At 43.2% G+C, this 26,689-nt stretch overlaps 1 protein-coding gene across 2 annotated transcripts in view; it reads right to left on the reverse strand.

The window, feature by feature from the left end:
• The window catches only part of COL15A1 (collagen type XV alpha 1 chain), a 1,189,398-nt gene that overhangs the window by 953,385 nt on the left and 209,324 nt on the right, over positions 1–26,689 (reverse strand). For both annotated transcript variants that reach the window (XM_069730463.1, XM_069730464.1), the window contains exon 3: positions 21,123–21,670. In XM_069730463.1, coding sequence (XP_069586564.1) covers positions 21,123–21,670 — 548 coding nt within the window. The remainder of the gene's footprint in view (positions 1–21,122; positions 21,671–26,689) is intronic.

Here is a 26,689-nt window from a genome sequence, read left to right on the forward strand (position 1 = left end):
GTCTCCCCCCCAAAAAAAAGGGAGATTAAAATTCGCACACAGTGTATATTCTGCCGTACTGCTAGTGTGTCATATATATCAGGCAGCCACTTTCTGCCACGTTCATAGTTTACTGTTATACCACTGGGCCAGAGTTGTGATTCTGTGTCTCCCCCCCAAAAAAAAGGGAGATTAAAATTCGCACACAGTGTATATTCTGCTGTACTGCTAGTGTGTCGTATATATCAGGCAGCCACTTTCTGCCACGTTCATATAGTTTACTGTTATACCACTGGGCCAGAGTTGTGCTTCTGTGTCTCTCCCCCAAAAAAAGGGAGATTAAAATTCGCACACAGTGTATATTCTGCTGTACTGCTAGTGTGTCATATATATCAGGCAGCCACTTTCTGGCACGTTCATAGTTTACTGTTATACCACTGGGCCAGAGTTGTAGTTCTGTGTCTCCCCCCAAAAACAAGGGAGATTAAAATTTGCACACAGTGTATATTCTGCTGTACTGCTAGTGTGTCATATATATCAGGCAGCCACTTTCTGGCACGTTCATAGTTTACTGTTATACCACTGGGCCAGAGTTGTAGTTCTGTGTCTCCCCCCAAAAACAAGGGAGATTAAAATTTGCACACAGTGTATATTCTGCTGCACTGCTAGTGTGTCGTATATATCAGGTAGCCACTTTCTGCCACGTTCATAGTTTACTGTTTTACCACTGGGCCAGAGTTGTGGTTCTGTGTCTCCCCCCCCAAAAAAAGGGAGATTAAAATTCGCACACAGTGTATATTCTGCTGTACTGCTAGTGTGTCATATATATCAGGCAGCCACTTTCTGCCACGTTCATATTTTACTGTTATACCACTGGGCCAGAGTTGTGATTCTGTGTCTCCCCCCCAATAAAAAGGGAGATTAAAATTCGCACACAGTGTATATTCTGCTGTACTGCTAGTGTGTCATATATATCAGGCAGCCACTTTCTGCCACGTTCATAGTTTACTGTTATACCACTGGGCCAGAGTTGTAGTTCTGTGTCTCCCCCCAAAAACAAGGGAGATTAAAATTCGCACACAGTGTATATTCTGCTGCACTGCTAGTGTGTTGTATATATCAGGTAGCCACTTTCTGCCACGTTCATAGTTTACTGTTTTACCACTGGGCCAGAGTTGTGGTTCTGTGTCTCCCCCCCCAAAAAAAGGGAGATTAAAATTCGCACACAGTGTATATTCTGCTGTACTGCTAGTGTGTCATATATATCAGGCAGACACTTTCTGCCACGTTCATAGTTTACTGTTATACCACTGGGCCAGAGTTGTGCTTCTGTTTCTCCCCCCCAAAAAAAGGGAGATTAAAATTCGCACACAGTGTATATTCTGCTGTACTGCTAGTGTGTCGTATATATCAGGCAGCCACTTTCTGGCACGTTCATAGTTTACTGTTATACCACTGGGCCAGAGTTGTGATTCTGTGTCTCCCCCCAAAAAAAAAAAGGGAGATTAAAATTCGCACACAGTGTATATTCTGCTGTACTGCTGGTGTGTCGTATATATCAGGCAGCCACTTTCTGCCACGTTCATAGTTTACTGTTATACCACTGGGCCAGAGTTGTGATTCTGTGTCTCCCCCCCAAAAAAAAGGGAGATTAAAATTCGCACACAGTGTATATTCTGCTGTACTGCTAGTGTGTCATATATATCAGGCAGCCACTTTCTGCCTCGTTCATAGTTTACTGTTATACCACTGGGCCAGAGTTGTGATTCTGTGTCTCCCCCCCCAAAAAAAGGGAGATTAAAATTCGCACACAGTGTATATTCTGCTGTACTGCTAGTGTGTCATATATGTCAGGCAGCCACTTTCTGCCACGTTCATATAGTTTACTGTTATACCACTGGGCCAGAGTTGTGCTTCTGTGTCTCTCCCCCAAAAAAAGGGAGATTAAAATTCGCACACAGTGTATATTCTGCTGCACTGCTAGTGTGTCGTATATATCAGGCAGCCACTTTCTGGCACGTTCATAGTTTACTGTTATACCACTGGGCCAGAGTTGTAGTTCTGTGTCTCCCCCCAAAAACAAGGGAGATTAAAATTTGCACACAGTGTATATTCTGCTGCACTGCTAGTGTGTCGTATATATCAGGTAGCCACTTTCTGCCACGTTCATAGTTTACTGTTATACCACTGGGCCAGAGTTGTGGTTCTGTGTCTCCCCCCCCAAAAAAAGGGAGATTAAAATTTGCACACAGTGTATATTCTGCTGTACTGCTAGTGTGTCATATATATCAGGTAGACACTTTCTGCCACGTTCATAGTTTACTGTTATACCACTGGGCCAGAGTTGTGGTTCTGTGTCTCCCCCCCAAAAAAAGGGAGATTAAAATTCGCACACAGTGTATATTCTGCTGTACTGCTAGTGTGTCGTATATATCAGGCAGCCACTTTCTGGCACGTTCATAGTTTACTGTTATACCACTGGGCCAGAGTTGTGGTTCTGTGTCTCCCCCCCCAAAAAAAAAGGGAGATTAAAATTCGCACACAGTGTATATTCTGCTGTACTGCTAGTGTGTCGTATATATCAGGCAGCCACTTTCTGCCACGTTCATAGTTTACTGTTATACCACTGGGCCAGAGTTGTGCTTCTGTGTCTCTCCCCCAAAAAAAGGGAGATTAAAATTCGCACACAGTGTATATTCTGCTGTACTGCTAGTGTGTCGTATATATCAGGCAGCCACTTTCTGGCACGTTCATAGTTTACTGTTATACCACTGGGCCAGAGTTGTAGTTCTGTGTCTCCCCCGAAAAACAAGTGAGATTAAAATTTGCACACAGTGTATATTCTGCTGTACTGCTAGTGTGTCATATATATCAGGCAGCCACTTTCTGGCACGTTCATAGTTTACTGTTATACCACTGGGCCAGAGTTGTAGTTCTGTGTCTCCCCCCAAAAACAAGGGAGATTAAAATTCGCACACAGTGTATATTCTGCTGCACTGCTAGTGTGTCGTATATATCAGGTAGCCACTTTCTGCCACGTTCATAGTTTACTGTTTTACCACTGGGCCAGAGTTGTGGTTCTGTGTCTCCCCCCCCCAAAAAAGGGAGATTAAAATTCGCACACAGTGCATATTCTGCTGTACTGCTAGTGTGTCGTATATATCAGGCAGCCACTTTCTGCCACGTTCATAGTTTACTGTTATACCACTGGGCCAGAGTTGTGGTTCTGTGTCTCCCCCCCAAAAAAAGGGAGATTAAAATTCGCACACAGTGTATATTCTGCTGTACTGCTAGTGTGTCGTATATATCAGGCAGCCACTTTCTGGCACGTTCATAGTTTACTGTTATACCACTGGGCCAGAGTTGTGGTTCTGTGTCTCCCCCCCAAAAAAAGGGAGATTAAAATTCGCACACAGTGTATATTCTGCTGTACTGCTAGTGTGTCATATATATCAGGCAGCCACTTTCTGGCACGTTCATAGTTTACTGTTATACCACTGGGCCAGAGTTGTGCTTCTGTGTCTCCCCCCCAAAGAAAGGGAGATTAAAATTCGCACACAGTGTATATTCTGCTGTACTGCTAGTGTGTTGTATATATCAGACAGCCACTTTCTGCCACGTTCATGGTTTACTGTTATACCACTGGGCCAGAGTTGTGGTTCTGTGTCTCCCCCCCCAAAAAAAAGGGAGATTAAAATCCGCACACAGTGTATATTCTGCTGTACTGCTAGTGTGTTGTATATATCAGGCAGCCACTTTCTTGCACGTTCATAGTTTACTGTTATACCACTGGGCCAGAGTTGTAGTTCTGTGTCTCCCCCCAAAAACAAGGGAGATTAAAATTCGCACACAGTGTATATTCTGCTGCACTGCTAGTGTGTCGTATATATCAGGCAGCCACTTTCTGCCACGTTCATATAGTTTACTGTTATACCACTGGGCCAGAGTTGTGGTTCTGTGTCTCCCCCCCCCAAAAAAGGGAGATTAAAATTCGCACACAGTGCATATTCTGCTGTACTGCTAGTGTGTCGTATATATCAGGCAGCCACTTTCTGCCACGTTCATAGTTTACTGTTATACCACTGGGCCAGAGTTGTGGTTCTGTGTCTCCCCCCCAAAAAAAGGGAGATTAAAATTCGCACACAGTGTATATTCTGCTGTACTGCTAGTGTGTCGTATATATCAGGCAGCCACTTTCTGGCACGTTCATAGTTTACTGTTATACCACTGGGCCAGAGTTGTGGTTCTGTGTCTCCCCCCCAAAAAAAGGGAGATTAAAATTCGCACACAGTGTATATTCTGCTGTACTGCTAGTGTGTCATATATATCAGGCAGCCACTTTCTGGCACGTTCATAGTTTACTGTTATACCACTGGGCCAGAGTTGTGCTTCTGTGTCTCCCCCCCAAAGAAAGGGAGATTAAAATTCGCACACAGTGTATATTCTGCTGTACTGCTAGTGTGTTGTATATATCAGACAGCCACTTTCTGCCACGTTCATGGTTTACTGTTATACCACTGGGCCAGAGTTGTGGTTCTGTGTCTCCCCCCCCCAAAAAAAGGGAGATTAAAATCCGCACACAGTGTATATTCTGCTGTACTGCTAGTGTGTTGTATATATCAGGCAGCCACTTTCTTGCACGTTCATAGTTTACTGTTATACCACTGGGCCAGAGTTGTAGTTCTGTGTCTCCCCCCAAAAACAAGGGAGATTAAAATTCGCACACAGTGTATATTCTGCTGCACTGCTAGTGTGTCGTATATATCAGGTAGCCACTTTCTGCCACGTTCATAGTTTACTGTTTTACCACTGGGCCAGAGTTGTGGTTCTGTGTCTCCCCCCCAAAAAAAAGGGAGATTAAAATTCGCACACAGTGTATATTCTGCTGTACTGCTAGTGTGTCATATATATCAGGCAGACACTTTCTGCCACGTTCATAGTTTACTGTTATACCACTGGGCCAGAGTTGTGCTTCTGTTTCTCCCCCCCAAAAAAAGGGAGATTAAAATTCGCACACAGTGTATATTCTGCTGTACTGCTAGTGTGTCGTATATATCAGGCAGCCACTTTCTGGCACGTTCATAGTTTACTGTTATACCACTGGGCCAGAGTTGTGCTTCTGTTTCTCCCCCTCAAAAAAAGGGAGATTAAAATTCGCACACAGTGTATATTCTGCTGTACTGCTAGTGTGTCGTATATATCAGGAAGCCACTTTCTGGCACGTTCATAGTTTACTGTTATACCACTGGGCCAGAGTTGTGGTTCTGTGTCTCCCCCCAAAAAAAAGGGAGATTAAAATTCGCACACAGTGTATATTCTGCTGTACTGCTAGTGTGTCGTATATATCAGGCAGCCACTTTCTGGCACGTTCATAGTTTACTGTTATACCACTGGGCCAGAGTTGTGCTTCTGTGTCTCCCCCCCAAAGAAAGGGAGATTAAAATTCGCACACAGTGTATATTCTGCTGTACTGCTAGTGTGTTGTATATATCAGACAGCCACTTTCTGCCACGTTCATGGTTTACTGTTATACCACTGGGCCAGAGTTGTGGTTCTGTGTCTCCCCCCCCCCAAAAAAAAAGGGAGATTAAAATTCGCACACATTGTATATTCTGCTGTACTGCTAGTGTGTCGTATATATCAGGCAGCCACTTTCTGCCACGTTCATAGTTTACTGTTATACCACTGGGCCAGAGTTGTGCTTCTGTGTCTCCCCCCCAAAAATGGAGATTCAAATTCTCACACAGTGTATATTCAGCTGTACTGCTAGTGCGTCGTATATCAGGCAGACACTTTTTTCCACGTTCATAGTGTTGTGTTTTCCCACAGGGCCAGAGTTAGGGTTCAGTGTCTCCCCCCCAAAAAATGTTGATTCAAATTCTCACACAGTGTATATTCAGCTGTACTGCTAGTGCGTCATATATCAGGCAGACACTTTCTTCCACGTTCATATTGTTGTGTTATCCCACAGGGCCAGAGTTAGGGTTCAGTGTCTCCCCCCCAAAAATGGAGATTCAAATTCTCACACAGTGTATATTCAGCTGTACTGCTAGTGCGTCGTATATCAGGCAGACACTTTCTTCCACGTTCATAGTGTTGTGTTATCCCACATGGCCAGAGTTAGGGTTCAGTGTCTCACCCCCAAAAATGGAGATTCAAATTCTCACACAGTGTATATTCAGCTGTACTGCTAGTGCGTCGTATATCAGGCAGACACTTTCTTCCACGTTCTTAGTGTTGTGTTATACCACAGGGCCAGAGTTGGGGTTCTGTGTCTCCCCCCAAAAGCAAGTCATTTTTCAGGCAAGCTACGTGTCAGCAGGGGAAGGTGGGGCAAAAGAATGTGAAATCCATGATTGGTTAATTTAAATGAAGGTTAGATCATCAACATTTTTGGTAGCCAGACGTGTCCTTTTTTCGGTCAGTATTGAACCAGCAGCACTGAACACTCTTTCTGAAAGCACACTGACAGCAGGGCAATCGAGGTTCTGTAATCCATATTCTGGCAATTCAGGCCAGGTGTCTAGTTTAGATGCCCAGTAATCAAAGGGGAATGACCTGAGAGGGAGAAGTAGCGGAAAAGTAGTTTGTAACCATACTGCGCAAATGCTGTCTCCTGTCACTTTGAATCGATGCAGCTGTCCCTGTCGTGTCAGCGGTCATTGCGAAATCATTCCACAACCTTGTCGTAAAACCCCTCTGTCCAACGCCACTTCGGATTTCTGCACCTCTAGCACCTCTGCCATGCTGCCCCCTGCAGCTCGTGTGAGAACCATCACCAGCGCTGTGTGCTGGGAATGCCTGAACCAAACGGTCTACAAGAGTTGCTTGTTTGGTAGCCAATATTTGACCTAGGTTCTCATGTGGCATGATATTTTGCAGTTTTCCTTTATATCTTGTATCCAGGAGGCAGGCCAACTGGTTGTCGTCATCGGTCATCATTTTAAAATTGCGGGGGTCCCTTTTTAGGATACGCAAGGCATACTCAGCCATGTGGGCCAATGTTCCAGGTGTGAATTAACTGTTTCTGCTGGGTTGAGGCCCACTTTCTTGCAAATCAACATCACAAGTGTCCCGCAATAAACCTGTACCAGACCTTGCAATGCCACCAGTTTCTATTGCCACCTGAGAATCATCCTCCTCCCATACATATTCATCCCCATCATCCTCCTCCTCCTCCTCTTCGTCCGCCAATTCATCCTGTACAGTTCCCTGAGCAGACAATGGCTGACTGTCATCAAGGCTTCCCTCCTTCTCGGCTGCAGATGCCTGCTCCTTAATGTGCGTCAAACTTTGCATCAGCAGACGCATAAGTGGGATGTTAATGCTTATGATGGCGTCGACCACTGCACACCAGACAACTCCATGTCTGCCATCCAAGTGCCTGCCCGTGTATCCTCCCACAAATTTATAACAGCACGCCTCTGTTCGCACAGCCTCTGAATCATGTGCAGTGTGGAGTTCCACCTTGTTGCAACGTCGATTATTAGGCAGTGCTGGGGAAGATTCAGCGATCGCTGATGGTTCAGCATACGGCTGGAGTGTATGGGCACCCGGCGGATGTGCGAGCAAAGTCTTCGCACCTTCAGGAGCAGGGCTGGTAACTTTGGATAATTTTTGAGGAAGCCCTGCACCACCAGGTTAAAGGTGTGAGCCAGGCAAGGTATGTGTTTCAGTTCTGAAAGGGCTATGGCAGCCATAAAATTCCTTCCGTTATCACTGAATACCTTGCCTGCCTCAAGATGTACACTGCCCAGCCATGACTGAGTTTGTTGCTGCAAGTACTCCACCAGTACTTCCGCGGTGTGTCTGTTGTCGCCCAAACACTTCATTTGCAACACAGCCTGCTGACGCTTACCACTAGCTGTTTGATAATGGGACACCCCGTGTGCAACACTGGCAGCTGCGGATGGAGTGGTAGGGCGACTGCGCTCTGTGCACGAGCTTTCGCTTCTGGAGGAGGAGGAGGAGTTGCAAACGCCGTATGCCAACTTTTTCCTGAGACTGTGGGATAGGCTGAACTGTCGCACTATGGCTGCCCCCTGTGGACCCTGCATCCTACACATTAACCCAGTGCGCCGTGATGGACACGTAACGTCCCTGGCCATGCCTACTGGTCCATGCATCTGTTGTGAGGTGCACCTTTCCACTGACTGATTGCGTCAAGGCATGGACAATGCGGTCTTTGACATGCTGGTGGAGGGCTGGGATGGCTTTTCTCGCAAAGAAATGTCGACTAGGTAGGTCATTGCGTGGTACTGCGTGGGCCATCAGGTCTTTGAAAGCTTCGCTTTCAACCAAACGGTAGGGCATCATCTCTAACGAGATTAGTAATGAGATTAGTATAGCAATGTGGGCATTCAAATCCTGTGTACGCGGATGAGAGGATGAGTACTTTCTTTTCCTAACGAGAGTCTCTTGTAGGGTGAGCTGAACTGGAGAGCTGCATATGGCGGAACTAGCGGTGGTGGTGGTGGTGGACATGGCAGATTGAGAGAGAGTTTGTTATGGTATTCTTGTTGTTGTCCAACATAGAGTCTTTCCTACCAATAACCTTGTGATTCCCTGACTGCTTTGGCCTTTAAGACGATACCTCCACATTTGCTGCTGGTGGTGTCCTATCCGGTGGGCTTACAGTGAGGGAAGCAATGTAGCATTGCTGACTACCTTCACTCCGAGCAGGTGCACCAACGGCATGGGACGTTTCGTAGATAGTCCAGGCTTGCAAGTGCATGGTGGTTAAATGTCTAAGCATGCACGTTGTATTTAAATTTTGAAGATTCTTCTCTCTGCTAAACGTCTTGGAGCATTTCTTACAGATAACTTTTGACTGATCATTCTGATCTTGGTGAAAAAATTGCTACGCTACACTCTTCCTACTTTCGAAAACCTTTTCAGGCATTGTGCGCTGTGCTACTTTCACCGAATGACCACGCTCTCCTAACACTGTTTTTCTTTTTCGCAAACATTTTTGGCCTGATTCGGGCCTGCCAGATGACAGCTGTTGCAATGTAGATGGCTGATCCGGATTATACTCCTCCGCTTCTGAGCTAGTGGCAGCGGCACCCTCTTCCCCCAATGGCTGCCAATCTGGGCCAACAACTGGGTCATCTATCACCTCCTCCTCAATGTCATGTGCACCTTCCTCAGTGTCACCATGTAAGGTGCTATAGCGTTCGGGACAGGGCACCATAGTCTCATCAGGGTCACATTCTGGCTCAGTAAACTGCGAAGGGCAATGTAGTGATCACAGTCAATGGAACAGAATCACAATCTAGCTGTGGCTGTGCATCAGTGCACTCCATGTCCTATTCTTCTTGTAATTGGCAGTGTACAATTTCCCTTTCGAACCCAGGCACGGTATGTGTAAAGAGCTTCATGGAGTAACCTGTAGTGTCGCCTGCTGCATCCTTCAATTTTGGTTTGGGAGAAGGACACAAGGAAACATCTTTTTCCTGACCGGGAGCATCCACTGACGACTGGCTGCTCTTACATTTAAGAGGGTGAGTCAGCAAGGAAAGACAACACTTTTTCCTGCTTCTCCGGCATTAAAAGCTGTTTTCCTACTCCCAGGTAAGGGAGCCTTCGAGGCCTTGTGTAGTCAGATGATGACGCAGGCTGAAAACCTCCAGCCTTAGGTGCTACTGTGCTTTTGCCACTACCACGAGATGCAACACCACCAGCACCATCAGTACCAGCTGGCAACCCCCGCCCACGGCCTCTTCCACCAGACTTCCTCATTTTTGGGGGGGAGACACTGAACCACAACTCATATTACACCGTCGTAATATGAGGGGCCCTGTGCCAGTACCGCCGCCCACGAGAGAGTGTCCCCCCCCAGATTGAACTGTGCTCTACCACTTGCAATACTACCTCTCCTAGCTCCGCCACTGTGTAGTCTGTGCGGGTAAAACCTGAAATGGCACTGCCAATACGAATTATTTGAAATGATAGAAGATAGTTAAAATATACAGGGGCCCTGGACTCCATTTAATACTTTGCGCCTACTACCACTGTCTTTATTATTTGGGCGTAATAACGGTGTCTGCCGCTGCATCTTTTTTTTCCTTCACTGAACAAAGCTGAACTTCAACTGTTGTCCCGTTTCAAATATTAAACTGCATTTGCCCTACTTGTTGGGTTGGGGCCTACTAACGGTGTCTGCCGCTCCTTGGTGTTCTCCTGGTTTATTTTTCTTGCGCTTCAATCTTCAGGCTTTCGTTTAAATATTTTTTATATTAAACTGCATTTGGCCTACTTGTTTTCCTCTACTAAACAAAGCTGAGCTTGAAGCTTCAGGCTTTTGGCCTGTAACAACAATATGAAACTACATTTGGCTTAGTTCTTGGTTTGGGCCTAGTAACATTGTCTGCTGCTGCCTCTTGTTTTCCTCTACTACACAAAGCTGAGCTTCAATCTTCAGGCTTTCGGCCTATAGTTAGAATATGAAACTGCATTTGGCCTACTTGTTTGGTTGGGCCTACTAACGGTGTCTGCCGCTGATTGTTGTTCTCCTCCACTGAACAAACCAATGCCGCCTGGTTAGTCCTGTTACCAATTTTGAACTGCATTTAGCCCACTTTATTATTTGGGCCTATATCTGTGTTTCCTCCTCATCCTGCCCATTGCCCAGTCAGTGCTAGATGAGTCTGCTGGTACATTGACCCACACCACTACATTCCCCTTGCACGCTACACAGCCAGAATCTGACCCTGCTGAAAGTCAGGTTCCCCTTCCCGCATACTTTACCACCTTACACGGGGACAAAGAGGAAGGTGTAGATGAAAGTGCAGATTCCTTCATCAGGTGGGGGGGCATACTCGTTGGCGATGTCACTGGCACAGGGCCCCTCATAGTACGCAAAAGTGTCACTGCCGGTGGGAGGCGCCCCCGCCGTGCAAACACACCGCCGTACTTTGAGGGGCCCTGTGCCAGTGCCAATGCGAACGAGTGCGTCCCCCCTGCTTGCTCAGGATCACAGCACTTGCAAAGTTGAAATACTTACCTCTCCCTGCTCCACTGCCGTGACGTGGTCCACGTTTCCTGGGCCCACTAAAAACTTGAATCAGCCATACCCCCCACAACTTTTGCCAAATGACCCCCAATTTCCAATGCCTAACTATTATTATAAGGTAAATTAAGATTGACAAGCTTCAGTAACAAGAATGGATGTTTTTGCCATTAAAATGGGCACTGTAGGTGTTTTCCTGGCCTCCACCCACTGCCGACTATGCTTCCCCATTGACTTGCATTGGGTTTCGTGTTATAATAATAATAATAATCTTTATTTTTATATAGCGCTAACATATTCCGCAGCGCTTTACAGTTTTGCACACATTATCATCACTGTCCCTGATGGGGCTCACAATCTAGAATCCCTATCAGTATGTCTTTGGAATGTGGGAGGAAACCGGAGTGCCCGGAGGAAACCCACGCAAACACGGAGAGAACATACAAACTCTTTGCAGATGTTGTCCTGGATGGGATTAGAACCCAGGACTCCAGCGCTGCAAGGCTGCTGTGCTAAACACTGCGCCACCGTGCTTTGGTTGATCCTTGACTTTTCGCGATAATCGGCCGATTTCACTCGACTCGACTTTTGAGATAGTCGGGTTTCGCGAAACCCGACTCGATCAAAAAAAAAGTAAAAGTCGCTGAACCCTACTGAGTAGTCTAGAAAGCTTGCAATTTGCTACCATCTTTTCAGTTAGCCATTAAAAGGTATCAACCACTGAGGACTCTCAATTCTAAATATTTTCATAGAGAGATAGATAGAAGATTAGCCGTTAATTCATTTGCCGGCTTCTGTAAAATCATCGCAGGAGCTGACAGGACAGAAGACATGGTTTACATACAGTAAATATATGCAGAATAGGTAGATATATAGATGTCAGTGACCAATACAATTAGTAGTGTGTGTGCAAATTAGGAGACATGTATTTTATTAATACATGATTCTTTTTGGGGAAAAAAATTACATGGACTCCCGTACAATTTTCCAAACCAGAAAGGGAAAACCAACTACTGGGAGCAGATATTTATAGCCTGGGAAGGGGGTAATACCCAATGAGCTTCCAAGGCTATTAATATCAGCTCACAGCTGTATATTTAGCCTTTACTGGCTATTAAAATAGGGGGAACCCCAAAAAATTAAAAGGGGTCCCCCTATAACTAATAACCAGAAAAGGCTAGGCAGACAGCTGCGGACTGATATTCATAACCTAGGAAGGGGCCATGAATATTGCCCCCTCCTCGGCTACAAACTCCAGCTCTCAGCCACCCAAGAAATGGCACAACTGTAAGATGCACCAATTCTGGCACTTAAACTTGCTCTTTCCACTAGACCTGTAGCAGTGGCAAGTGAGATGATAGTTGGGGGGTTTGATATCACTCTCAGGTGACATCAAGCTCCAAAGTTAGTAATGGAGAGGCATCAATAAGATCCCCCCATTACTAACCGTATAATCACATTCCGGCACTTAGCATCTCTCTTCCCACTTGCCCTGCAGCGGTGGCAAGTGGGTCAATAGTTGTGGGGTTGATGTCACCTTTGTTTTGCATGGTGACATCAAGTCCACGGCTTAGTAATGGAGAGATGTCAATAAGACATCTATCACTAATCCTATTGATGGTAAAGGTTAAATAAAGACACAGCCAGAATAAAGTATTTTAATAAAATAAAACACTACACAGTTTCCCATCTTTATTATACTCCTAATTCCCATGATGCCCTCGTCCTCCTGTAATAAACTTAAAATAATAAAGCAACAATATACCCATACTTGTCCGTCGCTGTGTCCCATACTGTAATCCATATCTGAGGTATATACAGTTTACAACCAGGATGGTGCTAAGATGCGACCGCCCTGGCTGTAAACCACTGGTGAATGAATGAGATGCTGCCAGCACAGCATCAGTGACTAGCAGTGCCATCACTGATGCTGCGCTGACTCACAGCATGACCTGCGCTGAACTCTGGAGGGTGGGAAAATGAACTGCCATTTTTTTTCTCGAATCCATTGACTTGCATTGGCGAGTCTCAGCGAATATACGCAGCAGATCACAGCATGCCGTGATTTCATTTGGATCTAGAATACACCCGAGAAAAAAAATGGTGATGTGAGCTGCCCCATAGATTAACAGCGATGCGAATGCTATGCAATGTTTTCTCGCATAGCTCTTGTCCGTGTGACTTCAGCCATATACTGTATATATGCAGTCGCACACAACTATGATGTGGCTCTTGTCAACACAATGGCTGCACATGAATGATCAGTGTTCAGCTTCCAACCACACACTACAGATGTGAAATATGTCTATTTAGTTGCATCCAGAACTGTTTGGACAATAACACTACTTTCATAATTTTGCCTTTGTATATCACCACATTAAAAGTTTAAAAACTAATTTAGATGTGATGTGATTAAAGTTGACAATCGTAGCTTTATTAATTTAACCCCTTAGTGACCGCCAATACGCCTTTTAACTGACCTGAGATATAAGAGACTTACATCCCCATACAGGTGACAATCCAGCAGCTGTCGGCTGTCCACTATAGCTGACAACTTGCTGCATCAGCCATGATCAGTGTTTGCACCATCCAAATCTATTTAACCCCTTAGATGCTGCTGTCAGTAGTGACTACATCATCATAAGTGGTTAACAGAGTGTGGGGGCTTCCTCTTTATCCAAATTGGTGGTCTCAGATCGTGATTGTGTGGTCCTGATGTTTGCGATGGCAATTCATGACCAAATAGCGGCCTTAGAGTCTGACGGCTGTAGTAATCTGTTCAGAAGTTAGTGACATTTAGGTGGTAAAAATACACATTTTCATTTTTCTCATGCCACTTTGCATTAATTCCTGAAAATCACCCGAAGGGTTAACAAACTACCTGACTGTAGTTTTCAATATGTCAGGGGGTGCTGTTTTTAAAATGGTATCACTTGTGGGGATTTCCCTATATATAGGACCCCCAAATTCATTTCAAACATGGATAGGTCCCTAAAAAAATACATTTTGTAAATTTCCTTGAAAATTTTTTAAATTGTTGCTACATTTTTAAACCTCCTAAAATGCTAACAAAATAAAATAACATTTTTCAAATGGTGCTCATGTAAAGCCGACATGTGGGAAATGTTATTTATTAATGTTTTGCTGTGGTATGACTATCGGGATTAAAGGGATAATCATTCAAAGTTTGAAAATTGCTACTTTTTTAACATTTTTTTCAAATTTCTGATACTTTTTATAAATAAACACAAAGCATATCAACCTAAATTTACCATTATCATAAAGTATAATGTGTCACGAAAAAACAATCTCAAAATCACTGGGCTTTGTTGAAGCGTTCCAGAGTTATTACCACATAAAGTGACACTGGTCAGATTTCAAAAATTTGGCTCCGTCACTAAGGGGTTAACAAAATATTGCCGATCAGCCCCAGCGACAGGGAAGACCTGCTCTTGTTGCAGGAATTATCATCTATCTAGGAGAGGTGAAAACTGCTTTTATCTTCTGTCCAGTCCTGCCAGACACAGGACACTCGGTTGCCCAGTCACTTAGCCAGCCAGCTGAAACCGATTCTGTAATTTCACATTGTCATAGGTTTAAAACTAAGCCCACCTATGGCCCGCACTCATACAGTATGAAAGTTTTAGCTTCCAGTTTTTTAATCATAATTTTTTTTCATTTTTGTTATTTACTATAACATACTAGTTGCAGAAAAATGCACAAATACAGACAATGGCTGATGTTGTATCCTAATATTCTTACATTACTGTAATGTCACTGCCTGTTGTAGGGTGAGAACCTATAAATGGCACACTCTATCCATTAATCCAAAAGAATTCAAATGAAAACTAACCTCGTGGAAGCTTGAAATGACTTTAGTTCTTATAGGGATACATGCAGTGACATATATTTTAGATGTATTTTGCAGCCATCACAAATTTCTATGTTCTGTTTTACAATGGAGAGGTACACTTAAACATCTAGAACTTTCCAGAAATAACAGAGTCACATCGGACTTTCCGGAATACAGTACAGATATAAAAAGTGATGATCAGCCAAATGACCGCACCCAGTAAATACACATTTTTTTAGTATTTCAGGATATGAGAAGCAGACAAAGAGGACTGGAAATAGCAATGGGAATTGGCTATGTGGTTATATGCTATATTTTGCTGCATATCTTCATTGTTATATTCAGATGTCAATGTCCAGCTCCAAAGCTCTAAACTTCCTGTGTGTTAGTTAAAATTCTGGTGTCTTATAATGATTCAAAGAGCCTCAGGCACCAAGAACGACTGCTCTATGCCCACCATAGTTATGTGTGCACTGCACCTCCATAAGATAAAGATGATAAGAATTGCATACATACAGGTGCATCTCACAAAATTAGAATATCATCAAAAAGTTAATTTACTTCAGTTCGTCAATGCAAAAAGTGAAACTCATATATTATATAGCGTCATTACAAATAGAGTGATGTATTTCAAGTGTTTATTTCTGTTAATGTTGATGATTATGGCTTACAGCCAATGAAAACCCAAAAGTCATCATCTCAGTAAATTAGAATACTTTATAACACCAGCTCAAAAAAATGATTTTAACATCCAAAATGTTGGCCTAATGAAATGTATGTTCAGTAAATGCACTCAATACTTTGTCGGGGCTTCTTTTGCATTAATTACTGCATCAATGCAGCGTAGCATGGAGGAGATCAGTCTGTGGCACTACTGAGGTGTTATGGAAGCCCAGGTTGCTTTGATAGCAACCTTCAGCTCGTCTGCATTGTTGGGTCTGGTGTCTCTCATCTTCCTCTTCACAATATCCCATAGATTCTCTATGGGGTTAAGGTCAGATGATTTTGCTGGCATATCAAGCACAGAGATGCTGTTGTTTTTAAACCAGGAATTGGTACTTTTGACAGTGTGGACAGGTGCCAAGTCCTGCTGGAGAATTAAACTTCCTTATCCATAAAGCTTTTTGGCAGAGCGAAGCATGAAGTGCTCTCAAATTTCCTGGTAGACGGCTGCGCTAACTTTGGTCTTGATAAAAAAAACAGTGGACCTACAACAGCGGATGATATGGCTCCCGAAACCATCATTGATTGTGGATACTTCACACTAGACCTTGGAAATCAAGGTCCCAGAGTCTGGAGGAAGAGTGCAGAGACAGACAATCCAAGCTGCTTGAGATCTAATGTGAAGTTTCCACAATCAGTGATGGTTTGGGGAGCCATGTCATCTGGTGATATAGGTCCACTGTGTTTTATAAAGACCAAAGTCACCGCAGCCATCTACCAGAAAATTTTATAGCATTTTATGCTTCCCTCTGCTAACAAGCTTTTTGGAGATGGAAATTTAATTCTCCAGCAGGACTTGGCACCTGTCCACACTGCGAAAAGTACCAATTCTTGGTTTAAAAACAACAGTATGACTGTGCTTGATTGGCCAGCAAACTCATCTGACCTTAACCCCATAGAGAATCTATTGGGTACTGTTAATAGGAAGATGAGAGACACCAGATCCAACAATGCAGGCATGCTGAAGGATGCTATCAAAGCAACCTGGGCTACCATAACACCTCAGCAGTGCCACAGGCTGATCACCTCCATTGATGCAGTAATTGATGCAAAAGGAGCCCCGACCAAGTATTGAGTGCATTTACTGAACATACATTTCAGTAGGCTAACATTTCGGATGTTAAAATCATTTTTTCAAGCTAGTATTATAAAGTATTCTAATTTACTGAGTTAATGACTTTTGGGTTCTCATTGGCTGTAAGCCAAAATCATCAACATGAGCAGAAATAAACTCTTGAAATAGATCACTCTGTTTGCAATGACTCTATAGAATATATGAGTTTCACTTTTTGTATTGAAGAACTTTTTTATGATATTCTAATTTTGTGAGATGCACCTGTATGTGGTATTATTATCATTCAACACTAAATGATTTAGAACTACGTATGTGAGTTCTTTGCATTGATACTGTATATATTTAACTCCTTTACGACGACTGACAGGCATATCATGAGCGGGTGTCAGTTCCCGTAGATTGATGTGCTATGTCCGTGTAAACACGCAGTGACAGTTCCATGCTGACAGCTGTGTCTGACAGCTGGGCAGCAAGGGAAGAGGTGCTGAGACAGAGGTCCCTGCACTCAAAGTGCTATGATCATATAGGAGGTGCTGAAACATGAGGTTGGCACAGCTAATGGCTGATCTCCTGCAGTGAGTGCCAACATCACCCCTGGCTCATTATTGCTCCAAATGCCGTGACTGAGAGAGATCATGACATGTGGAAGGTTGTGAGTGGGAGTGGGCTCCTTCTCTCACCACCATTGGCACCCCCATGAAAAAAACACAGGGAGCCAAAGGTTGCCATTGCATCGGGATGTCAAACAATGACCTCTTAGTGTGCCATGTATGGTGGGCGGTCATATACAGCCATAGGCTGGGTATAACAGGAGAACTACCTGTCTAATAATAGAGGCATCATGCCCTGCAATGCACCAACCTGAAGATTAAAGTCACCTAATCTCTTAGGCTGGTTTCACATTTGCATTTTTTGCCGCTGCGTTTTAGCGCAAAAAAATGCAAAAAAACACATGCGTTTTTTTCCTATACTTAACATTAAAAATGCATGCATTTTTTGCATGTGTTTTGACGCGTTTTGACGACGCATGCGTCGTTTCTATGCATGCGTTTTGTTACAGAAATGCAACATGTAGTAATTTCTAGCGGCGTTTTTTTTCCGCCAAAAACGCATGAGTTTTTTTGCGGCAAAAAATGTATTGATGTCTATGTAAATGCATGCATTTTTAAGCACATGCGTTTGCATGCGTTTTTAAACACATGCGTTTTAATAGAAAAACACAAGAATACACACTGATAAGCCACCCCCCAATCCTAACCCTAACCCTAGGGATCCTAACCCTAACCCTAACCCCAAGGGCTAGGGTTAGGGTTAAGATCCCTAGGGTTAGGGTTAGGATCCCTAGGGTTAGGGTTAGGATCCCTAGGGTTAGGGTTAGGATCCCTAGGGTTAGGGTTAGGGTTAGGATCCCTAGGGTTAGGGTTAGGATCCCTAGGGTTAGGGTTAGGATCCCTAGGGTTAGGGTTAGGGTTAGGATCCCTAGGGTTAGGGTTAGGATCCCTAGGATTAGGGTTAGGGTTAGGATCCCTAGGGTTAGGGTTAGGGTTAGGATCCCTAGGGTTACGGTTAGGGTTAGGATCCCTAGGGTTAGGGTTAGGATCCCTAGGGTTAGGGTTAGGGTTAGGATCCCTAGGGTTAGGGTTAGGATCCCTAGGGTTAGGGTTAGGGTTAGGATCCCTAGGGTTAGGGTTAGGGTTAGGATCCCTAGGGTTAGGGTTAGGGTTAGGATCCCTAGGGTTAGGGTTAGGGTTAGGATCCCTAGGGTTAGGGTTAGGGTTAGGATCCCTAGGGTTAGGGTTAGGATCCCTAGGGTTAGGGTTAGGATCCCTAGGGTTACTAGGGATCCTAACCCTGGCCCTAACCCTAGCTATTTCTGTTTATAGTGGGTTTTGTAGTTGATTTTGATGATTGGCAGCTGTCACACTTCTCATCATGCGTTTCAAAAACGCAAACACAGGAAAAAACGCATGTAAACGCGTCAAAACACCTTTTTTGTTTTAAAACATGCAAAAACGCATGCGTCTAAAAAAACGCAGCGTTTAAATGTGGATGTAGTGTATATGGACTTTTCAAAAGCTTTTGATACGGTGCCACACAAAAGGTTGATACATAAAATGAGAATAATGGGGATAGGGGAAAATATGTGCAAGTGGGTTGAGAGCTGGCTCAGGGATAGGAAACAAAGGGTGGTTATTAATGGAGCACACTCGGACTGGGTAGCGGTTAGCAGTGGGGTACCACAGGGGTCAGTATTGGGCCCTCTACTTTTTAACATATTTATTAATGACCTTGTAGGGGGCATTCAGAGTAGAATTTCAATATTTGCAGATGACACTAAACTCTGCAGGGTAATCAATACAGAGGAGGACAATTTTATATTACAGGATGATTTATGTAAACTAGAAGCTTGGGCTGATAAATGGCAAATGAGCTTTAATGGGGATAAATGTAAGGTCATGCACTTGGGTAGAAGTAATAAGATGTATAATTATGTGCTTAATTCTAAAACTCTGGGCAAAACCGTCAATGAAAAAGACCTGGGTGTATGGGTGGATGACAAACTTAAATTCAGTGGCCAGTGTCAGGCAGCGGCTACAAAGGCAAATAAAATAATGGGATGCATTAAAAGAGGCATAGATGCTCATGAGGAGAATATAATTTTACCTCTATACAAGTCACTAGTTCGACCACACTTAGAATACTGTGCACAGTTCTGGTCTCCGGTGTTTAAGAAACACATAGCTGAACTGGAGCGGGTGCAGAGAAGAGCGACCAAGGTTATTAGAGGACTGGGGGATCTGCAATACCAAGATAGGTTATTACACTTGGGGCTATTTAGTTTGGAAAAACGAAGACTAAGGGGTGATCTTATTTTAATGTATAAATATATGAGGGGACAGTACAAAGACCTTTCTGATGATCTTTTTAATCATAGACCTGAAACAGGGACAAGGGGGCATCCTCTGCGGTTGGAGGAAAAAAGGTTTAAGCATAATAACAGACGCGGATTCTTTACTGTAAGAGCAGTGAGACTATGGAACTCTCTGCCTTATGATGTTGTAATGAGTGATTCATTACTTAAATTTAAGAGGGTACTGGATACCTTTCTGGAAAAGTATAATGTTACAGGGTATATACACTAGATTCCTTGATAGGTCGTTGATCCAGGGAACTAGTCTGATTGCCGTATGTGGAGTCGGGAAGGAATTTTTTCCCCAATGTGGAGCTTACTCTTTGCCACATGGGTTTTTTTTGCCTTCCTCTGGATCAACATGTTAGGGCATGTTAGGTTAGGCTATGGGTTGAACTAGATGGACATATAGTCTTCCTTCAACCTTAATAACTATGTAACTATGTAACTATGTAAACGCGTTTTTTCACCAAATGCGTTTGCGTTTAAAACGCTGCATTTTTAAATGCAAATGTGAAACCAGCCTTATACTGCACGAGCAACAGCATAAAAAATAAATAAAGCCAATGCTGTTGATTTTTTCATTCTGCCTCCCAAAGATCGCAGTAAGGCTCGGCGCACATTTATCCTGCTCTCTGCATTATATTGTAATATACTGTATTGCTATATACTGCAATATTATGGTATTGCAGTAAATAAATCAATCAGACAATCAAAGGTTCAAGTCTTTGTGAAAGGACTAAAAAGTAGTTTAAAAGCATTTTTTAAAATATAAAAAATATATAGATGTAAATTATCCCTCCTTCCCAATTTAAAGATAAAGAAATAAAAACAGAATATATAAATCACACAGAAAAAAATCTATATTAAATTAGCCTATATGGTGAAAGCTGTAAAGAGAAAAAAAATGGAAACGGAAGAATGTTTGGTTTCTGGCTACCTCAATTCCACAAAAAATGGAATGGTACAATTAAACATGTAATCTTGTTGTGCAAAACTAAACTATAACAAATTTCTTTTAAATTTCTGACTTTTTTTCAACTTAAAAAAAAGTTTACAAATTTTGGGATCATCATACTCATACTGACTTGGAGAATTAAAATGTCTTGTCATTTTAAACACACAATGAATGCTGTAAAAACAAAACAATGGTGGGAAAGAGATTTTTTTATCACCATTTCACTTCACTTGGATTTTTTTTCTCTTTTCCAGTACATTGTAAGGTAAAATAAATGGTGTGACTGTGAGCCCTCGTGGGCAGGTCCTCTCTCCTCCAGTCAGTGACTTGTAATGTTCATCACTATTATATTTGACATTTTTTTATTATGTGTACCCCTTTTCACATATAAAGTGCCATTTACTTAATGTGGCTATAATAATAAATAATAATACCGTAATAATTCACAGCTTCAACTTATTCAGGATAAAAACAACCCTCATATGGCTATATCAACAGCAAAGCAAAAAAAATGTTGGCTCTTGGGAGAAGAGGAGTAAAAAATGAAAGTGCACAAATGGAAAATCTAGCTAATGAAGGTGTTAAATGACAAGTTATATTTTAGGCACTTACCGTGAACTTTTCTAGTCCTGTTGCACCAGCATTTCCAACAAATATACCAGAGCTGGCTTCAAATGTCAATGGCTCTGTGGACCTTTGGAATGGAGCTCTCTGATACTCCTCACAGTCCATATAAAGGACTATTTCATATTCCACCACTGTCACTGTAAAACGATTCCATTTATTTGTCATTACAGGCACTTTAAAAGAAGCGGCCTCTTTGGAAATATGTGAACCTGGTTCTGTATAGTATATATTTATCCTCTGTGTACCATCTTCAACTGCTGACAGCTTGAGGCCTAAATAGATAATCTTCTGAAAGGCATCAGTTATAGCAAATAAAACACCTCCATGATTACTATTGGGCTTTAAAGTAGCAATAATGGCAAAATCTCGAAAAAATGGCTGTGGAATGAAAGTGCGTGTAAGGCGACCAATGTTAGAATCTGGTCCAAAGCTGTAAGCTGGAAACCCTTCATATCCAGTAATAAAAGACACCGAGGGAGGAAGAGGCACTCCAATCAGCTCTAAGAGATCAAGATGTCCTCTGTTACCCCGATCTGTAGAAGAAAAACAAAATGACAGTAACTGCTTGAAAAACTTAAAGAGGACATTCCACTGGACATTGAAAATGAATCTGAGTACCTCCGGAAATTGCTACTGTTCCGCTGATTCTGGAATAGATTTTTTGTTTATTTTGTGACCCTCTCTTCCAAAGTTATGCCCCCCACCCTGAAAAAAGATGCACATTTTCCCATTAGCTAACTGGGTGTATACCACAGGACTGCTCTATGGGAGTTTACTTTTTATCATTTGATACTGGCCAATAAAAATGGACACAGAGAAGTTCTGTTGTTTACACGCAGTTGGCTGAAAGAAAAATGTTCACCTTTCTTATTAGGGGTATAACTTTGGAATAGTGGGGCAAATTAAAAAAGTAAAAAAAACAGAATCTTTGGAATAGTGGGTACTCAGTTTATATGACAAAAATACGCAGTGATAAATAAATAAGTCAATAAGTATCAAAGTGGTATTTTGGATTATTGCTCCTTATTTCTTTATTTTTATGGGTGTTCAGGAAACACTACAGCCCATATAATAGGATTTACAGCCCCCAGTTTTTGTGCAGAGGAGTTTTTACTCTGTTGTTGGTTGACTTCACAGCACGTGCATTCAAATACACTTTCAATCCAGTCCTTCAGTGCCATATAAAGTTTACAATTCGTTTTACACTTGAAAATAGAGTACTAAAGAATATCTCATGAAAAAGTACCGAGACTGTACTTCGGTATGTCAGACTTCCAAGACTTCGTAAATCTGCAAATAGTACAGTACATAAGAAAATGATCATTGTCACCTCTTGGCATCATTGGTTACTCAGACATCCGACTATAATCTTGCAAAATTCCTGAGTTTGGGCAAGTGTACCTAGAAGAAATTCTGCTGTTTTCAAGGCAAAGGGTGGTGACTAGTGATGAGCGAGTGTGCTCGTTACTCGAGCTTTCCGAGCATGCTCGGGTGTTCTCCAAGTGTCTTGGGATTGCTCATATATTATGTTTGAGTCCTCACAGCTGAATGATTTGCGGCTGCTAGACAGCCTGAATACATGTGGGGAATCCCTTACAGGCAATCCCTGCATGTGTTCAGGCTGTCAAGCAGTTGCAAACCATGCAGCTGCAGCGACTCAAACAATCTGCGAGCACGCCCAAGATACTAGGAGATCACTCAAGCATGCTCGGAAAATTTGAGTAAGGAGCACTCTCGCTCATCACTAGTGGTGACACCAAATATTGATTTGATTTAGAATTATCTTTTTGTTCATTCATTTTGTTAATTGATTAAAATAAACTATTATCACTTCTGTTTTTAAAAGCATTCTTGTTTTGCATGTTTTTCCATGCCTGCCTAAAACTTTTGCATTGTACTGTGCATGTATATACTAATATGATGCTGAAAGTGTGTGAGTGTAATATCTAACCTCTCATGATGCCTGTGTGATCTCTTTGCCCTTCTCTCAGCAGAAGACAGGACTAATGCACTACAGATAACCTCCCTGTACATAACTTGGGATTTAAAGAAGTAGATATATATTTCAAGGAACTCTCACCAGGTTTTTGCCACCTAATCTGAGAGCAACATAATATAGAGACAGAGATGTGTCACATGCTGGGCTGCTTGCTGTAGTTTGTATATAATCACTGTTTTATCGGGATGAGATTATTGTTAGAAGACTAGTTAACCTATTAAAATATAGTTCTCCATATTCATGAGTTCTGTATAACCCTGCCCGCTCCAATCTTGCGTATGCACAGTTTATACAGTAAGCTAGCAATCAGTGGTGTGCGTGGGTTTATACACAGCTCAACATTCAGAAAATCAGCAGATCTAATGTCCCGACACAGTTGCCATAGAGCCAGGGATAGGGGTTTCTTCCCTATTCCTAAAGTTAGGGGTTCCCTAGCTATCCATGCTCCCCAGATTATTTCTGATGGTGAAGATGGCTTGACCAGGGGTCTTACTGAACTCCTAAATCAGCCATTATCTGTCCCCTCCCCACCCAAGGAAGTGGGGAGTAATAGTGTATATGAATACACAAACCATACTAACATGGGAAGGGAAGATGTACAGGGATAAATGGAAATACCAATCATACAAATATGCACCCACAAACAACACAGTGGAACACCGGGAAGTAAAGGGAATAAAAACTAAATAGGAAATGATGAGGATTTACACACAGACAAATCACCAAGCAACAGTTTTTACGTGGCACCCCTGGAATTCGGGTACCACAGTAGTATTGCCTGTCCAGTGCAGTGCTGTGCAAGTGCAACACCCCAGGTAACCGGTTGTTACAGTGGCATTGCTTTCCTCGTGGGGAGAGTGATGTCACGCTTGGAAGCAGGGAAGGATCCATTTATCATGTAATCAGCACATACAACACCATTCTGACTTCAGGCCAGAAGGGGGAGCTCTATACCCGACTTCAGGGGAGCTGCTCTCTCTGGTCAGGAAGAGGAGTGAGTTGATAGGCAGTTGCTAGGCAGTTAGGAAGAGTTAGTTAGTTGGTGAGAGGAGAGCGACGTGTGAGGAAGGAAAGCTGGAGCTGTGCAGACGAGTGGTTCTGCAGCTCCTGGGAAGGAAAGACAGAGCAGAGCAACTGATAAAGCGACTGAAAGGGAAAAGAGGCAAAGGCAAAGTTAAGACCAGAGGAGAATAGCTGCAATTTAGCTACCTCTTGACAGAGCGCAGATACCGGTGGCCGGAAACCGAGGTTGTGAGGGGCTCTAAGACTCACAGCAGAAACCGGAAGGACAACTGAACTACAGGTCACTTGCCAGCCCTAACACCTGAAGACACAGTGGCGTATAGAGCCCAGGTCATGATAGAGACCCTGTGAAAAGGCTCGAGCCACCTGTCATACAGGTTAGAGTCCCACTTACACAAAAGGACAGAAAACTCTTGAGGACCTAGTTGGACCGCTATAGGCAGCAAGAAACTACACCACAGCGCTAAAGGGAAGGCTTCTAACCCCACCTGGTAAGGGGGAAATCCCAACTTGCTTCCAAGCCAGCCAGACCACCACCAGCACCTGTGATCCGGTACTCTGGATTGTGGCTGCCTGAATTGCTTCAGTAAAGAGGTAAAGACACTGCAACCTTGTGTCCTCTGTTTATTATTACACCATCTCCATCTATACAGGGGAACCCTTGGGACCTACTTCACCTGTGGGAAGTTATACCATCTGCCTGTCATAACATCATCCCAGAGGAATGATTTAAGCAGCGTTGGTCACCCCTGACCGAATACCACAGGTGGCTTCACGAACTTTCCTTATTTCTACAAATCCTTTTAAAGACCATACCTTTAACATGGGCACCCAGGGCCACGGACCGGGTCGTGGCTGTGACACGTCCCTTTAAATTCTGGACCCATTACCGAGTACCCCACTGCCCTGGCGGGCGACTTACAAGGAGCAACAGCCTGCAGAGTCCAGCCGGAGTGGTGGGTCACACCCCGGCAAGGGTTACAGAGGGGCGAAGATGCCCAACTCCAATGACCCCCCTGTAGCGGCCACTGTAGCCCCCCATAGTACAGCAGAATCTGGCAGCGGGCGGCGCAGCCGCAGTCCCCATAGTACAGCAGAATCCGGCAGCAGATGCAGCCACAGCCTCCAGAGTGCCCCAAGATCTGGCGACCACTGACGCAGTGCCCATAATGCCGTTATCAATGCCATACATACCGGGAGCTGCCTGGTTACCACAATATTCAGGGGAGTCGCACACCCTGAGCGATTTTAAGGAGAGACTCTGCAGTGTGTTCCAAGTGTTCCCCTGTCTGAGGAGAGTTAACTTGTGCAGCTTAGAGAGGGAAGTAAAGTTCTGGCTGGACACTGATAAAGGGACTGTTAAGCAAATCTTAGCCAGGCTGAAGGGCACCTTTGACACCTGCACTGCGCAGAGATAAAGATGAGATTCTTTATGTGCAAACAAAGGGTGCAGGACAGTATACTGGACCATGCCCTGAATCCCCAGGAGCTAGGTTGATCCTGACAGTGTGCAAGATGGGGACAGAATATTAACCCCTTTACCCCCAAGGGTGGTTTGCACGTTAATGACCGGGCCAATTTTTACAATTCTGACCACTGTTCATTTATGAGGTTATAACTCTGGAACGCTTCAACGGATCCTGGTGATTCTGACAGTTTTTTCTCGAGACATATTGTACTTCATGAAAGTGGTAAAATTTCTTTGATATTACCTGTGTTTATTTGTGAAAAAAATGGAAATTTGGCGAAAATTTTGAAAATTTCACAATTTTCCAACTTTGAATTTTTATGCAATTAAATCACAGATATATATCACACAAAATATGTAATAAGTAACATTTCCCACATGTCTACTTTACATCAGCACAATTTTGGAACCAAAATTTTTTTTTCTTAGGGAGTTATGAGGGTTAAAAGTTGACCAGCAATTTCTCATTTTTACAACACCATATTTTTTTAGGGACCACATCTCATTTGAAGTCATTTTGAGGGGTCTATATGATAGAAAAAAACCAAGTGTGACAACATTTTAAAAACTGCTCCCTTGTACGTGCTCAAAACCACATTCAAGAAGTTTATTAACCCTTCAGGGGGTTTCACAGGAATTTTTGGAATGTTTAAATAAAAATGAACATTTAACTTTTATTCACAAATAATTAAATTCAGCTCCAATTTGTTTTATTTTACCAAGGCTAACAGGAGAAAATGAACCACAAAAGTTGTTGAACAATTTGTTCTGAGTATGCCGATACCCCATATGTAGGGGTAAACCACGGTTTGGGTGCATGGCAGAGCTCGGAAGCGAAGGAGCGCCATTTGACTTTTCAATGCAAAATTGACTGGAATTGAGATGGGACGCCATGTTGTGTCTGGAGAGCCCCTGATGTGCCTAAACATTGAAACCCCCCACAAGTGACACCATTTTGGAAAGTAGACCCCCTAAGGCGGCCGTCACACTATCAGTATTTGGACAGTATTTTACATCAGTATTTGTAAGCCAAAACAAGGAGTGGGTGATAAATGCAGAAGT

This window comes from Ranitomeya imitator, chromosome 6, assembly GCF_032444005.1.
Source record: "Ranitomeya imitator isolate aRanImi1 chromosome 6, aRanImi1.pri, whole genome shotgun sequence".
Taxonomy (NCBI): Eukaryota; Metazoa; Chordata; class Amphibia; order Anura; family Dendrobatidae; genus Ranitomeya; species Ranitomeya imitator.